Source organism: Medicago truncatula, chromosome 5 (genome assembly GCF_003473485.1).
Source record: "Medicago truncatula cultivar Jemalong A17 chromosome 5, MtrunA17r5.0-ANR, whole genome shotgun sequence".
NCBI lineage: Eukaryota > Viridiplantae > Streptophyta > Magnoliopsida > Fabales > Fabaceae > Medicago > Medicago truncatula.
In genome coordinates, this window is record NC_053046.1 from 17983249 (window position 1) to 18001317 (window position 18069).

General features: G+C 34.7%; 1 protein-coding gene and 1 non-coding gene across 2 annotated transcripts; both read right to left on the reverse strand.

The window, feature by feature from the left end:
* Positions 1–5779: 5779 nt before the first annotated feature.
* On the reverse strand, positions 5780–7770 carry LOC120580632 (uncharacterized). Its single transcript, XM_039834657.1, has 5 exons — positions 7629–7770; positions 7082–7508; positions 6263–6986; positions 6070–6166; positions 5780–5973 (listed from the first exon to the last, which is right to left on the reverse strand). The coding sequence occupies exons 1-5, from the start codon at positions 7768–7770 to the stop codon at positions 5780–5782; spliced, it is 1584 nt and encodes a 527-aa protein (XP_039690591.1).
* Positions 7771–10275: 2505 nt separating this feature from the next.
* LOC120580763 (small nucleolar RNA R71) lies at positions 10276–10382 on the reverse strand. Its single transcript, XR_005646521.1, has one exon. It is a non-coding gene; the product is annotated as a small nucleolar RNA R71 (small nucleolar RNA).
* Positions 10383–18069: the final 7687 nt, after the last annotated feature.

Sequence of the window (18069 nt, forward strand, 5' to 3'; positions counted from 1 at the left end):
AATATTAATATTAAATTATTTTGAAAATTAGATTGTTTGATTGTGATAGTAGTACAAAGGAAAATATTAATATAAACGTATTTTGATTTAGAAATAAAATTTCGTAACACAGTTATATTAAAACGTTATATATTTGTGGTCGCAAACAATGTTTATAGATAAACTTATATTGTTGATTGAACTTAATATTTATAGATGATAGGACAAATTAATTGGTGGATATAATATTAAAATAAGTAAGGAGAACCTGAATATTAAAGAAATGTTATAGAGGCACAGTGGAAGTCGTAGAAAAAGGACAAAATCTAAGGCATATAGTTTCTATAACAATAAATTATGAAATGCGTAGTAAATGTTAAAAGTAATATTACAATAATAATTTAGTTTGTAGTAGTAGTTAATAACGTCTATAAACTTTTTGAACAAAAATAATGTTTTTGGCCATAATTGAGTCGCATTTAAATTGGAGTAGACTTTTGGGAGAAATGTCATTGTGAAAGCAGAAAGATCTCCAACCACGTGTAATAATCACAGTTCTTGTATTGCTTTTGACATCCTTTTTGAAAACTAATTTGCAAATAGTTATAGTATTTGATCCTCCACATACTCGTAGATACTCATGGTTTATGGTTTGGAAAAAAATTCCAAGTGCAGGTGGTAGAATCTGAAATGTATCACATTGAGTAATAAATAAAATAAGATAATTAATCAAAAGTAACCGTTATTGTGTATAGATAATTAAAGATGGAATGTTTACCAATTTAGAAGTTATTGGCGAAGTATCTGGCATATCAACTTCGAATGTAAGATCTTTAAGACATGAAGTAGTTAATGTATGATATCGTGGATATTCATTGTTTGGTGTAGAACCGTTGAAGAGTTTGATCAGGAATATACTATTTCCTACATATGTAAAAGACATTAGTGGATTTGATGTTATATTATAATAATTTCTGAACTTGTCCCAACCCCCTATAATTATTGGCATGAGCATAGATTTGTTAAATTCAACTTCATGAACATTTGCTAAACCATCAATTAATGTCCATTGGTCATCAAGTTCATCAAAAAGTTCAGCAATAGTAAGGGGGTCTAATTCACAGATAACCTGTTATATAAATAAAATGATTTTAGTGCAATGTAATCATAATTTAGTAGAAAAATAAATTAATAATAAATAATAGATATACCTCTGTGCAAACTGCAATGAAGAAAGGTCTATTACTTTCAGAAGTCATCATTGGAGCTATGCTACAATTAACTGATCTTTGATTTTGTGGTAGTTCACTAATTGATGAAGAACTTGATTCCATTGTAAGTGTGTATTGGTCTACTGTGAGCTATTGAAGTTGTATTTATAGTGTCCATGTCCAATTCAAAATTTTACTGTACTTATATGAATAATACAATATATTATTATACGATGTGTATTAGAGTAGTTGGGAAAATAAATAAAAGTATGTTTGGCTTTAAAAAAAGTTATAATGAAGTTTCCTGATAAAATTACTTGTTTTGACAGCTAAGAGAGTTGGTCAATAAAATGTTTTGTGGGAAAGAGTTATATTAAAGCTGAGCATGATATATAGATGTGCAGTACACCATGAATAGAGATATTGAATGGTCATTCATGAATAAAAGATTTTGAATGGTCATGTCACAATTGTAAATGTTTTTTATTTTGTTGTTTTGTGAAATCAGGAATCTTTGCAGGGTATGCAATAGTTTTTTTTTGCAGGGTACCCATATTAGTCTACCGATAGTAAATCCTCTCTTCCTTGGGGTCCAGGCTCTGTTTTTTTTGTTGTAAACAAATTTGGTTACAAACTGACCATAAGTGAGTTCTCTGGCTGCCACATATTGTTGATTTGCAATTAGCCAGGCTGTGAACATGGATTCTGTAACACTTGCTTTTTCAAGTACATTTTCCATTCGAGAGTGATCAGTAAAGTATATTGCTTTCTCTCCGACCATATGAAAGAACATCCGTTCAACTGCAGGTTTACGGCCGTGAATTGGGAAAGAGTAAATTCTCCAACACGCTTCACTTGGAGAAATATACCTACAATCAAGGTATTGTTTGATTTCATCTATGGGTTGTTTTTCAATTCTTGATTGTTGATTAGATGGCACAATTTGTGCTGTAATACGATCATAACCTTTGTGAATGTACTTGAATAAGTACTTAATTGAAGTGCTCTGGTTACACCATTCCATGTTAATATGAGCTTGATATTTCAACAGTAAAGTAACATTATATGGAACAACATGTCGATTATCCAAGCTCACACCATTTTTGACAATTGTGTGTGTAGTAGCACTCCTCTTGTAGACTGGATAACCATTATGATCCACAATGGTTGTTTCATTAAACTTTTTAGGAAAGAACTTGGAACATTTCTTATCTTTCATGCATGGTGACTGCCACCGAGCCTTACCACATGGACCATGTGTTATCGCGATTTTCGGGTGTCAAGTCATAAATTAGGCTTGAACCTTTCAATCTTTGATATTCTCTATTTTTTCTTGGGAAGGGCAAAATTGAGAAAAACCCTTAGATTCTAAGTTCGGGGGTCGTTTTCGCTACGGGAAGGTGTTAGGCACCCGGAACGATTATGGTATTCCATAAGAACCGTTCTTCTAAGTTTATTTCTACGCTTTATTTTTTAATGCTATTTATGAAAAAAAGAAATTTATTTATGTTAAGAATGGGGGGAGAAAGTGTTTGAGGTTTTATTTTACTTGGACTTGGAGAGGTTTTGACCTCATGCCTACATACCCATTTAAGGGATCAAACTCCATGTAGTTCTCTCTCAAAAAAGTTTTTTTGTGTGTTTGGTTGATTTTAATTTTTGTTGGAAAATGGTTTTGAAGAAAAGAAAGAGGCCTTAAAGGCATAAGAGAGAAAAAAGGTGAATGGTTGGTTCAATTGTTATTAAAAAAGTCTAAGTAGGAATTAGGAGTCATTTGGATTTGTTTAAGAAAATAAAAGAAAAAAATTCAATGGAGTTTTGACTCCAAGGTTTGTTTGGAAAAATTTGAGTGATGGAATTGGTTTATTATTTTCTTGAAAATTGGCATTTGTCTAAAAATCGTGTTTCCTAAGCATACATCTAAACGGTAATCATGCAACGTGTGTGCGTGTCGGTGCTTGTGTCGGTGTACATCACTTATAGTGTCCATAGTCCTTTACATTGAATCCTAAATACATGCTATGGTCTTGCAAGTAATTTAAAAAAAGGAACTAATCTATCTAAAATTATTACAAACCCAAATGATATAGAAATGAATAAAAAAAATGATGCTAGAACTATGTGATGAATGAAATGTGAGATGAAATGGTTAGTATCATAAGGCATAAAAATAGTAGAAAGGTAAACAAAATTGAATAGAATAGCAAGGGAGAAAAAAGTAATGAAATGAAATAAAGTGGCAAAATATACCTAAAATTGGTTATAACACTTAGACATGCACATGACCTATAATCCCCTCATTATGGCAATGTTAAAGGGGTTGGATTTTGAGCTATAATGTGGGAATAAATAGGACATATTCGAGCCAAGAATCATGACACATTTTTTAGAGATATTTTGCACTTTATTTCTTGATAAAAACACACATTGCTTACAAAACAAGAAAGACATGAAAATCTACATCCACAATCAGCAAGATATACACATGATCAGCAACACATTCACCATGAAATTACACACCAATCATCCACATCTCATGCCAACATTTTATGAGAAAATATACCACAAAAATACACAAACTTAGATCAAACACAAAATTAATCAAGAAAAAATAACACACACATTTTTATCATTTTTTAAACCACTGGAAAATATCACAAAAGTGTTAAAATGTATTAAGAAACAATAACATTTTTTTAGGAATTTTTAGAGAAAAGATTGAGCATTGAGAGGTTCAATTAGCAAAAAAGCAGGGTGCAGATAGCAGAAAAAAAACAAAAACGTACAGGAAATAGGCCCAACCCAAAACCAAAGGATCCGGATTCACAAGGAGCGTTGGATTGATCCAGGGAAAGAAACCCTCGATCCAACGGCCAGGAACAAAGGGGATTGGACCGGTCTTGGATCGGTCCGGTTCACTGGCTTATATATACATATGAGCACCGGTTTTTTCATTTTTCAAGTTCTTTCTCTTTCTTCTCTCATCCTAGTGAGAGAAGCTCTCACTTCTCTCTTCCCTCTCTCGCCGGAAACCGCATCTCTCCTCCCTCTCCCTCGCCGGAAACTGCAAATGGAGGATGATCTTCATCTTCTCCGGTGAGGTTTGTTCCTCCGGCGTGGTGGCCGGCCGCCCAAGGGTGGCGGCGTCGCAGCCGGAGTTTGAACAAACTTCTCCGTTTTCGAAAATTTTTACATTTTTTGATATCCTTTTTCGTTCTAAACACGAATCCAGCACTGGTTTTTTCATGCAAGGCTTAAATCTTTGTAGATCTACACTTTGTGTTTGCGGTTTTGAAAATTTTTTGATTCTTTTTAGTGCTTTGTTGAATGAAAGCTTTGGAACTTTGTAGATCTACATTTGATTCGTATTTGTGGATACTTTCAAGCAAGAACGGTTCGGTTTTAGTGTTACCTGAGATTTTGCTTGGAGATTTCGAACTGGAATCCTTGGAAAAACTTGAATCTTGGTGCTGTTTGTTGATTTTAGTGTGAAAACCGAAAATAAATCGGTGTTCTTGCTGGCTTGATTATTTCTTCTTCTTCACCGGTTCAGATTCCTGTTTCTTTTTCTCTTCTTCTCAAGCTTTCGGATCCTTCGTGATCGTGCTTGAATTCGTCGCCAATGGTGATGAATTCGCACTGGAATTGCGAAGGATTTGATTCGATGATGATGATTCGCACAGAATCTCTGAGAATCACAGAAAAAATGATGAATTTGATGAATCTGGAAATCTAGGGTTTATGTGATTGTTCTTGTGATTTTTCTGTTTTGATCTGTAACTGCCAAGAGAGAGAGAGTGTTCTCTGTTTGTTGAGGTGGCGTGTGATGAATGGATCTGTGTGGCACTGTGCACTATTTATAATCTGACAAGTGTGCTTGAGACCCAATGAAATGGTGACACCTGGACTTGTATGAAAATGGCTCGGCCTTGGACTGAAATTTTGACTTAGGGACCTTTCTGCAAAAAAGAAAAAATTGAAGGACTAAACTGCAATAATAAAAAAAATGGACTGAAATGAAATTTTTAAATGTTTTGGACTAAAATGCAATTTTAGAAACTGTTTGGGACTGAAATGCAATTAAAAAAAATAAAATTGGACTAAAATTGGTAATTTGAAAAAACGTAAAGTGAAACCAAAAAAAATAAAATTAACAAAAGGACTAAAATGAACCAGCTACAAAAATGAGGTATTTTAAAATACCTCTCTGCCGAAATTTTGACAGGAAAAGACCAAAATGCCCCTAGGGACTAAACTGACTCAGACTGACTCAAATGCAATTTTGAAATGATTTTTAAACAAAGACTCAACAATGATTTGTACAGACAAATTGAAAAGGCTCAGAGGCAAACACAGGGACTAAAATGGGTTCCACTGCAGGAAATGACCAAAATACCCTTTTGTATGATTTTTGAAATAAAATGTGAGAAAAGTAATGCGACGTTTCAGAGAGTTCTTAAATGACTTGTAATGCAAGAAAAGACAGACAGAGGCAGTAAAATATGTTTTAAAAAGAGAATAAAGATTCAGAGAATTGACAAATATCAGTGTTAAAAAAGAAATTTGAACGAGTATTTTTAGGTCCAAAATCAGGGTATAACACCATGAATCATATGACTCCTGACCAAATTGTATAGTTCATTGTGTATCTTAGGATCTGGTATTTCTGCTGAAATAATCTTGTCTATATCTGCAGGTGTTGGATATTTGCTTGTTGGATGTAAGAACACCAAGATATGAGCATGTGGTAACCCTCTTTTCTGAAACTCAATTGTGTACATGTCTGTCAAGTCCAATAACTTGTGTTAATACCATTAACAAATAAAGATTATTTAGAAATTTGAAGAAATGAAATTATGGTTGACAACAAAATACTTACATGCTAATACTTTACCAAGTATATGTCTTTTGGTCAAGTCTTTCATAAGTTCATCAAACTTGATCTTGAATACTCTAGCAACAATATCTGGACGATCCTGTGGTTTCAAATTATATTGTGCAAGTTCTCTTTTGATTTCAGGTCATGCTGGATTGCATGTAAATGTAATAAAGATGTCAGGAAACCCAACAACATTTGAAATAGCCATACCATCAAAATACAATTGATCCATGTATCTTTTACTACCAACAAATGTTGATGGTAACACTACCCTTTTTCCTTTCAATGTTGGTCCACTTTGGTTATTTGTGGTAGGAGTTTCTGCTATCTGTCTGTATTTTCCTACCCTCAACTTCGATTGATTTCTCCTTAACCAATTAAGCCTCTCGGCTTCCATCATTGTATAACCATCACAACTAAATTGCTGCAATAATTTCCTTGAGCACAACAAAGTAAGTGCCTCACCTTTTCTTCGTTGCAGTCGAAATGATAGCCAATGCATAATTGTCAACTTTTTCTTTTTTGTAATGTCTGTATCATCTACAAAGCGTAGCAGTATTGATGGCCGATATCCATCCTCACCATATGGAAAAATGAGAGGATATTGGAAACTCAAGTAACTTGCATGAAATTCATCTATTCTTTGCAGATTTCCAGACTGTCCTTGCATAATTATATCTCTATGTGAAGCAGAGTCAATATCACCCAAAACTAATGCAGCAACTTCGGAAACAGTAGGTTTGTTGTATATTCTGCCATCAGTTTTCCTGTCTGCAATTAACTTTACTTTCACATCTTGAAAATTAACATCATTTAGCATATCCATTGCCATTCGAAAAACCTTTGCATGGACATTGTTCTGATCAAGCATTAATTTGAGCTTCTTGACAATTTCTTCATCTATATCTTTATTAGTCCTATATAAGATTGAGCATATGAATGAGTAAATTTTATGTTAAGTAAAAGGGAAGATATAATTACTACATAAGTAATTGCGTTAGTTATTAATTACCTGACGCTATTCATTCGATTTGATATTTCATTATCAGTGTCGAAAATGTATAGCTGAGCATATTTAGGACTATCCCCTGGCAAAGGCAACAGACTTCCAACTCTGTGACATGTTTGTCCTTGCATTCTTAAAGTTGGTGGACCTTTTCCATTGTTAATTTTAGTATCCATTTTCATGCCAGGTGAAGTAAAAGAAAACATGGCATTGTATGTCCTTATATTTGTTTGGAAATTTTTGGTAGCTGGTGATTGGTTTCCAAATAACAAATCTTGCAAAAGTTGTGGAGGTTGTTCTAAAAGAGGAAGTTTTACTTTCCCACCTCCGCAACATAACTGAAACTTAGGTACAGTTGAATGCCTTGAATTATCCTTTCTTTCTTGATACCACATCAAGGCTCCACACATTTGACACTCCCAAATAGGATCACCTATATCAGAATAAATCGTTTCATTTTAACGAAAAAAACAATATGTTAGTATAACAATGTGTTTAAGTAGTAAAAGTAACAAAATGTACTAAGAATAGTTAAAGTTCCTTGAGTACTTACCTTGTGCAACATTGTCTACAACTTCATCAACTTCTTCAATGTCTTCTGATGAAGTATCATCAGAATGTACTGATTGATTAGTATCATCAGAATCATATTCTGATGAAGTAGTATCTGAAGATCGAGTTGGTGTTGAGGTCATTGGTAGATGAATGATGTTCGATGAACAGTATTGTCCATCAGTAGTGGGTGCTTTTCTTTTGTTAGTATGATGTACTCCCACTCCATTTGTTGTTGGTTGTTGTGCAGAATGTTGCAGACTTACATTTGAAGTAGAAGTAGAAGGTATTTGATGAAATATGGAAGCATGTGGGTTTATAATCTACGGATCTGTATTTTCTTGGTTGTTTGGTTTCTTTCTTTTACCATTGCGGTGAACTGTCTCAGTTGATAAGTCCGTCTGAATTGACATTGCATGGTAGTTTTGTTGTTCAAAAGTAGAAGATGCATAATTACTTTGTATTGGCTCAACAGGTCTTGAGTTGAAGGTGTTTGGATGATATGGTGTTCCATGAAATGTAGAAGTAACTGGGTTTGGAATAATTTGATCAAAACTATTTTGTGTTCGTGGTTGTGTATGAAGCTCAGTTACCTTGTTAGAGATAGTGGGAGATTGGAAAAAACTTCGGATATTTGTTGAGGTTAAGTAACTTGTAACAAAAGGTAGTGGATGATGAGTCATTTATATGTTATTTTAATATGCTTTTTAGTTTAGTTTTAATTAGATTTTATATAATTTTATATTAGTATTATTTCCTTTTTAGGATAGTTTACTTTAAAATGCAATTTATTATATTTCAGGGAAGAATATTGGATGGAGAGAGTCTTGGAGCAAAAGAAAGGGATTTGGAGCAGATTGGACACAAAAACATGAAGATTGGGAAACAAAATATATCTCCCACAAGTCAGAAGCTTGGCACGGCCCGTGCTAGCCTTGGCACGGCCGTGCCACCCTCCAGATGCCTTTTGCTGCTTTTGCTTTGACTCCAAGCTATTCTATTTTGGCGCACAATCTACCGAGGAATATTCTAGGAATATACTTGCTTAGATTTTAAGTCAATTGTGTACTATAAATAGAGTAGCTAGCCATCACTAAAGAATCATCTTTTCTTGGAATGCAATATGTGACAATTGTTTTCTAATAAAAGTTCATTTACTTTATTGTTATTTACTTTTATGCTTTCTCTCTTCTTCTCCTTGTCTACGATGAACGTCAGTGAGTAGACTTCTCTTGTCTTGGGATTATTGGATAAGTCTAATGACATAATCCTAATCAAACCAAGCTTTAAACCTTAATCTTATGTAACCCTAATTCCTTATCTAAATTCACCGCTTTAACATGGATCAACCATTATCAAACTGTGGAAACGAAAGTGGAGGGTTTGATAATTGTTTATCCATCATCTCAAATATCAATTCATAAAACGAAAGTGGAGTTTTGATATTCGAACAAGTGAATTTAGACAAAGATTGCAAAGTCAGCGAAATAGGCTTTGCAATCTTTGAGACATATAGTTTCGATCTTCAAGGGAACTAATAATGATCAAGTCAGCGAAATAGGCTTGGTCGTTAAAGGAACCAAAATCTAATAGTAATCAAGTCAGCGAAATAGGCTTGGTTGCTAGAGGAACAAAAGAGAAACTGTCTTGAGAAATTAGGTCTAACATAAAGTTATAAGTTTAATAGTTTGGTTTGAGAAGGACTTGTCGTTAGGATGAACCAATGACCCCAAGGCTTTTATCTTTTATTTTATTATTTACTTTCAATTAAAAATACAAACCTTTCTACCTTATAAAATCTTCAGTCTAATCATTATCTAAAGTTGATTGAATTCATAACTCCCTGTCGGAACGATACTCTTTTATACTACTTCGGTAAGACCGTGCACTTGCGGTTTTATCTCATCAAGTTTTTGGCGCCGCTGCCGGGGAGTTATTGTAATTTGATTAACTTTTTAATAGTGGTTAGTCTAAAAAACATATACATATATATATATATATATATATATATATATATATATATAATATAAAAAATATATATATATAAAATAGTATATATACATATATTTATAAAATATTTTATTTCCTTTTTCTTACCTTTTTATTTTTTTATATATTTATAATATATATTTTATTTCCTTATCTTATTTTATTTTTATTTTATATATATATATCTCTCCCTCCCTTTCTCCTTATTTTTTATTTTCTATCTTTAACCGTTTTGATTTCAGGCATGGCTCAAAGACAATAATAACGACATGGATGAGAAACGTGCTCTCAAAGAGTATGCAATACGTGCTCTCAAAGAGTATGCAATCACATCTTCAGATGAGCCGTACGATGCTATTGTGTACCCAACGGTTGAGGGTAGTAAATTTGAAATAAAGCCTGCACTTATTTACCTAGTGCAGCAAAATCAATTTTTCGGATCACCCACTGAGGATCCGAATCTTCATGTTTCAATTTTTTCAAAACTCAGTGGAACTTTGAAGGCAAACCAAGAGGCCGTAAGGCTGCACCTCTTTCCTTTTTCCTTAAGGGATAGAGCTAGTGCTTGGTTTCATTCATTGCCTATTGGTTCTATCACTTCATGGGACCAAATGAGGCGAGCTTTCCTTGCCCAATTCTTTCCCCTTTCTCAAACCGCTCAATTCAGGGCGAGGCTTTTTCAATACACTCAAAAAGATGGTGAATCTCTTTACGATGCGTGGGAGCGTTTCAAAGAAATGCTTAGGCTTTGCCCCCATCATGGTTTAGAGAAGTGGCTTATTATCCACACCTTTTATAATAGTCTTTCGTATACCACAAAAATCTATGTTGATGCAGCTGCAGGTGGAGCTTTGATGAATAAAACTTACACAGCAGCATATGATTTGATCGAGGGCATGGCACAAAACCACTATCAGTGGACAAGTGAGAGAGTCATCACTGCTTCTTCACCCTCTAAAAAAGAGGCAGGTATGTACAAAATTTCCTCCCTTGATCATCTAACTGCTAAGGTTGACACACTAACACAAAAATTTGATACAATGAATACTAGTGTTGTCACACCTGCTCCTGTATCACCTCCTTGTGAAGTTTGTGGTGTATTTGGCCATATTGGCATTGATTGCCAACTAGGTAGTGTTGTTAGAAGTCCTGAGCAAGTAAACTATGCTCAATATAATCGAGGGTTTGGAAACAACCACTTTTTTTATCAAACCCCTCAAAATCTTTTTGGACAACAAGCAACACCACCCAGTTATGCAAACAACCAAAGAGTCCCTCAAAAATCCAGCTTGGAACTTTTAATGGAAAATTATGTTATAAATCAATCCAAGCAACTCCAAGAGCTTAAAAACCAAACAGGATTTTTGAATGACTCTCTTGCCAAAATCACATCCAAGGTAGACTCCATAGCAACTCACAATAAGATACTCAAAACCCAAATCTCTCAAGTGGCCCAACACGTGACTACTTCCTCTCAAACCACCGGGATCTTTCCAGGTCAAACTGAAACCAACCCCAAAGGCCATATAAGTTCTATTATTCTTAGGGATGGTAACCAATTAGAGGACCCCGTTGTGACAATTAAGAACAATGAGGGAGAGATAGGAAGTGATGAGCCTCAAAGTGAGAAAACTATAGGAGAAAATGAAAAGCCATTTGTTTCACCACCTCATGAGCCTAAAAATCCATTAACACAAGGTTTTGTCAAATCAAAGTTAGATGACCAATTTAGAATTTTTATTGAAATACTTCCAACCAAATTATCATCTAAACTTAAGAATCCAGAAAATTTTCCCATACCTTGTGTCATAGGATCCGAAAGCATTGAGAAAGCCATGTGTGATTTGGGAGAGAATGCCAGGTTGACGCCGTTATCCCTTTGGGAAAGATTGGGTATAGGGTAGAAAAGCCTCTTGATCGTCAAGCTAAGACTATAAAGAAGCGCTTCGTGGGAGGCAACCCACGCATTTAACTGCTTTTGTTTTGTTGTTTTGTTTTTTAATTATTTTGTAGGTAATTGTCCGAGCATGATTCAAGAAAACAGAAAATTTTGAAGCCCCGGAGCCCAGAACCTTGGCACGGCCCGTGCTCACACTAGCACGGTCGTGCCAGACCTTGCCTCTCCAAAACCAAGCCAAACTCCAGGAACTTGGCACGGCCCGTGCCAACCTCAGCACGGCCGTGCCCGACCTCAGGTAAGGTTAAACCTCATTCTTCATCCTCTTCTTCCCTCATTCACCAAACCAAACATCTCTCATCCTTCCACCTTCTCTCTAAAACCTCCATAAACCACAAAAACCATTCCAACCACAACCCTTCATTCAAAAACAACTTTCATCCACCCAATTCAAAAATCATCCAAATTCGTAGCCCCCATTAACCTCACCCAAAAACCCTCAAATTCATTACCAATTTCCACAACCCAACCCCTCCAACTCACTTAAACCTTCTCCCCATCACTAAACCAACCCTTTCCACCAAAAACATTCACTAACCCCAACCTTCACCACAACCACACCAAGTTCAACCAAGGTCAAGGCTATGGCTTCCAAAATAAGTGGAAAAGAAGTTGCAACATCTTCAAGAGGACCTTCCCCAAAGAAGCAAGTACCGGAAAAAAAATCATGGCATAATATTCAAGGACACCAAGCAGAAGGATAGGTATAAAAATCTCATCTATAAACCTTTACATCCTTGCAGGTACCCTGATAATTATGACTTGGTTACATTAGGCCTTAGTGACAATGTGTTTAAATTTCTAAGACGATTAGGGTGGGTTGCTATGTTAAGACCTATGCGGGGTTATGAAAATTTCACCTATGAGTTTTTAAGTTCTATCATTTTTACAAAGGATAGGATGAATTTTGATAACCCTAATCATAGAATCTCTTTCCGGCTTATGAACATTGATTACGAGATGTCTCTCCAACACTTTTGTGATGAGATGAGCTTCGCTAACACGGGGTTCATCCACGACTCTTGGGATCAAAGTCTTAAGCCGGTTGACTATCAACCCGCCACCTTTTGGGAACATATCACCAACCTTAGGCAATTTAACACACGTTCAAACAAAGCTAGCCATATTCACAACCCGGTGCTTAGGTACCTTCAAAGGGTAATGACTTGCACTATTTGGGGTAGGACCGAATTGAGGAACACTAGGACGGATGAACTCTTCATGTCGTGGGCCATGCTTAACAACCACCTCGTTAACACATGCTTTTACTTGCTTGATTACCTTTCCCATGACGATAATAGGTTTGATAGTACGGGAGAGATAGTTGTGGGTGGTATCATCACATACATACCTAGGCAATTAGGAGTGGGTGAGGACCAAGGGATTACCAAAATTGAGGGAACCAATAGGCTTAACATAAAGACCCTTCTCTTTATGAACTTCATTAAGCCCCATCCACCCATGTCCTACGCACTCAAACTCAATGTGCCTATTTTGATTATACTTTCTAACCCATCTCGGACTAACACCGAGGTGGAAGAAAATTTGTTGTATGTTGTTGATGATCCACAGGTACATGAAGAACACGATAATGAAGGCGAGGAAGATGCACATTAGCACCAAGAAGAGGAAGGTGCACAATTGTACCATGATGAGGAGCACCATGACCATGATGCCGGATAAACAAATGAAAATGCAAGATGGGCATGGATGCATACCGAGGACTAGAGGATAAGCACCAAGCAACTAAGGCAAGGTGTTGAATTGTCGGGACTAAGGAATTATGTCCTAAGGGGCAACCGCATATCCGAAGAAAATAACCAAATACTTCGGAACATGATGCACCATTTTCACCTCCAAGGTCCTACCTATAGAACTCAATGAAAAATGTGAGCTTTCCTCTTCCTCTCTTCTCTTACTACTCCTCCTCCTCCTCCTTCTTCTTCTTCTTCTTCATTTCTCTTATTTTGAATCATTGAGGACAATGCTTCTCCTAGGTGTGGGGGGAGCCTAATAAAGTGTCTTTAGTCGTAGTGTTTCCAAACTCCCTTGAACTTTATTCTTTTGTTTTGTTTTATTGTAAAAGGCATGATTAAGTAGCTAATTTTTATTGAAAACATCATGACACAAAAAATTTCATTGTCTCCTCTTATTTTGTTGATTCTTGTACATGAAAGCAAACTCTTGTGTTTTAAGCCTTCTTGATATACCCACATCTTGTTTTAAAGTGAATAAAGTTCTTCAATGAGAAAAACACAAAGTTGCTTCCCTTGAGTAAGTGTATGAATAGGTAATTTAAGGAAACACGTTTTAATCTTAGTGGTGCATTAACCTTTAAAAATTCTCAAAGCGCAAGTAGTATAAGTGAGTATAAGGGAGACCATAAAAAGCCAAAAAGCCAAATAATTCCAAGATCTCATCACTGAATCTAGATTGGGGAAGGAGGTAGGCCCTCCGACTTCCTACGTGAAGGTGATTGTTATCTTGAGAAAAAACTTTAAAAAGCATTGTTGAAACTAGATTGGGGAAGGAGGTAGGCCCTCCGACTTCCTACGTAAAGACGATGTTTTAAGGAATACCATTGAATCTAGATTGGGGAAGGGGGTAGGCCCTCCGACCTCCTACGTGAAAATGTTGTTCCTTAAATAAAGAACTTAAAATGTGCATATGGCAAAAGAACAAAGATTCTCAAAAACTCCCATCTCTCTTATATGAATTGTAGAAGGAATTTTTCTTGGTTAGTTTAGTGCTAGGATTAGACCATGTTTCCTCATTATACCTATCTTATACAGGAGCAAGAAAAGGGTTGGACTTCACACACACACTCACTTGAAACTTAATTGTTGGGTAGAATAAAGATTTCAAGAAATACTTGAGTTTGTGATTAGTGTACATTTTGGGATTTAAGCCCTTGAGGAGACATGTGCTTTAATTGATTGTCATTTGATTTAACTATTGATGCTACTATGTTTATGCCTTTTGCTTGAGGACAAGCAAAGATTCAAGTATGGGGGAGTTTGATGAGTCATTTATATGTTATTTTAATATGCTTTTTAGTTTAGTTTTAATTAGATTTTATATAATTTTATATTAGTATTATTTCCTTTTTAGGATAGTTTACTTTAAAATGCAATTTATTATATTTCAGGGAAGAATATTGGATGGAGAGAGTCTTGGAGCAAAAGAAAGGGATTTGGAGCAGATTGGACACAAAAATATGAAGATTGGGAAACAAAATATATCTCCCACAAGTCAGAAGCTTGGCACGGCCCGTGCTAGCCTTGGCACGGCCGTGCCACCCTCCAGATGCCTTTTGCTGCTTTTGCTTTGACTCCAAGCTATTCTATTTTGGCGCACAATCTACCGAGGAATATTCTAGGAATATACTTGCTTAGATTTTAAGTCAATTGTGTACTATAAATAGAGTAGCTAGCCATCACTAAAGAATCATCTTTTCTTGGAATGCAATATGTGACAATTGTTTTCTAATAAAAGTTCATTTACTTTATTGTTATTTACTTTTATGCTTTCTCTCTTCTTCTCTTTGTCTACGATGAACGTCAGTGAGTAGACTTCTCTTGTCTTGGGATTATTGGATAAGTCTAATGACATAATCCTAATCAAACCAAGCTTTAAACCTTAATCTTATGTAACCCTAATTCCTTATCTAAATTCACCGCTTTAACATGGATCAACCATTATCAAACTGTGGAAACGAAAGTGGAGGGTTTGATAATTGTTTATCCATCATCTCAAATATCAATTCATAAAACGAAAGTGGAGTTTTGATATTCGAACAAGTGAATTTAGACAAAGATTGCAAAGTCAGCGAAATAGGCTTTGCAATCTTTGAGACATATAGTTTCGATCTTCAAGGGAACTAATAATGATCAAGTCAGCGAAATAGGCTTGGTCGTTAAAGGAACCAAAATCTAATAGTAATCAAGTCAGCGAAATAGGCTTGGTTGCTAGAGGAACAAAAGAGAAACTGTCTTGAGAAATTAGGTCTAACATAAAGTTATAAGTTTAATAGTTTGGTTTGAGAAGGACTTGTCGTTAGGATGAACCAATGACCCCAAGGCTTTTATCTTTTATTTTATTATTTACTTTCAATTAAAAATACAAACCTTTCTACCTTATAAAATCTTCAGTCTAATCATTATCTAAAGTTGATTGAATTCATAACTCCCTGTCGGAACGATACTCTTTTATACTACTTCGGTAAGACCGTGCACTTGCGGTTTTATCTCATCAGTGGATTGGTTAGAGTAGCCAATGGAGTAGAAAAGGGTGGCTCGTGAATTTCCTGTTGTTTTTTTTGTTTTCTCTTAGCATTGTTTTGATCTAGTCCAGTAGGTAAAGATCTTGTTATAGATGGTATTCCGTGGTATTGAGGAGCAACTGGGTGTAGAAAATCTGGTTTAGCAATTTTCTTGGTTTTTGTATGTTTTGTTATGACATTTTTGTTGTTTGATTCAACAGATGTTCGAAGACAAATGTTGGTGGTAGGGGTTTTGTTCTTGGAAGTAGCAACAGATGCAGTTAAAGCAGGTCCAGGAATACATTTATCTGTATCTGCAAATTTGGTAAGAAGATTGATTCCAGCTACATGTTTCCTTTCAGGTAAATTTGTAGGTATTATGAAATTGGGTAAATTTGGGGAGCTATAGTTTTGATGAAAGTATGATGTAGTAGGAATGTTGAGTACAACTGATGTTATATCAGTAAGTGGTGTTGAATATACAGATTGTTGATTTTGTTGGGGTTTGGCATTGGCATTGGCACCAGAACTTGGACCTGGGGATTTTTTAGGCTTCTTAGTCTCGAGTAAAGTTCTTCTTCTTTGCCTTCTTTCTGCAGACCGTCTATTAGATGGTTCCATACATTGTTTGTCCATGTTTTTGACAATGGTCTACATGAAAGTACAGAAACATTATGTGCAACAGACTACATGATGTGCAATATTTTAGGATGCATATTTAAATGATTTAAGTAACAAACAATGCTTCCAATGATCCATGTAGCATTGCTATTATTAAATCATATATATAATATGAATTTAATAAGCTATAATTTATAAGAGTAAAATCATGTAAACTTAAATAACCTAATTTGATTGTGAAACCCAGTTAAAATTGGAGCCTAATGATCAGTTTCTTGATGACAATATGACATAATAATGTGTTACTATTTTGAGTTCCTAAAAATGAACAGTTATATTGGTATTTCTCTAAACTTGAACTCAAATCTTAACATATAGGAAACAATTTGTATCATACATGGATGTATAAGCAGACCTGAATGGCAAAGCAGGTTGAATGGAAAGTTTCAGTCCTCCAATGTTCTTCTTATCCCTGGTAAGGAAAACAATATATATGTTGGCACCTTTAATGAATCAGTAGACATGTAAAAGTATTATAAAAATGTTTAGACTATATTAAATTTTTTGGTAAAACTATATATTTAGAGTCTTGTCAATTATTTTATATAGTGTAAAAGCAAAAAAGGGATAATGGAAAATTGAAATAGACATGTCTTACATAACACGGGTTGCAGAGTAGTAAAAAGAGGCAAAAGACTGTTCACCATGGTACATTCATTAACTGAGCAGCACGACTTGCTATGCAAATTTTCAAAAGGTCTTCTCCTAGAGAGATATAGGTTTGTAATGATAGTCTTTGATGTGTAGCTGTAATTAGGCAAGAGCACATCATTCAAATTTAATTATAATATAAGAAAACTGAACCAATTCATTGTGAAATTGTGATCCAATATAAATGATAGGGTTAAACTTAAAATTAAACAGGAACCAACACATACTTTTAGTCGTTGTAAAATTTGTATTTGTTTAATTGTGCTTAAACTTTTAAATTTGTAACTAATTTAAAGAGTGTCTTATGATGTTATGAACATGTATGTAAAAAAATCTTTCAAAAATTTATAAGTTTAAGCATAATTAAACAAATTTTAATTTAACAGGGACTAAAAACATTAACAGAAAATTTTATAGGAACTAAAAAATGTGATTTATTTTTATAGGGACGAAAAACAAAACTGCAGATTTTTATAGGGACCAAAAACTTAGTTAGAATGGAAGCAATAATATTTAACAATTGCATCATTACTTGACATTGTTTATACGCATCAGTTGAATGTTTATTTGTTATTTAATAATAAAAGGAAAATGAACCAATATATATGTAAACGTTCAAGATGAAGTCAATATAACATTGAGACTGTTGAAATCAGCTATAGGCATGATAAGAGGATTGTGTACACTTGAATTGAGTTTGGGAAATTTTATGATCATATATTGTTGTATAGTAATTATTATTAGAAATATTTATGAAATTAGTAAATTATCTGGATTCTGCAAATATAAGTCCTTTATTCTTGATAGACATGGTTGTTTGAACAGATTTGGATTGAAGGGGGGTTTAAGATTTGTGGAAAAAATACAATATCTGATAAGGGTTTTATAACACAAAAAAGTTAA

Bases quoted from the DNA above. Each gene is read 5' to 3' on its own strand.
- LOC120580632 (XM_039834657.1), bottom strand. From the start codon at position 7,770: ATGACCTCAACACCAACTCGATCTTCAGATACTACTTCATCAGAATAT. The intron at 7,509-7,628 runs GTAAGTACTCAA...ATTCTGATATAG, and splicing joins TGTAGACAATGTTGCACAAG to GTGATCCTATTTGGGAGTGT. The intron at 5,974-6,069 runs GTAAGTATTTTG...TGGACTTGACAG, and splicing joins ACTTGGTAAAGTATTAGCAT to ACATGTACACAATTGAGTTT.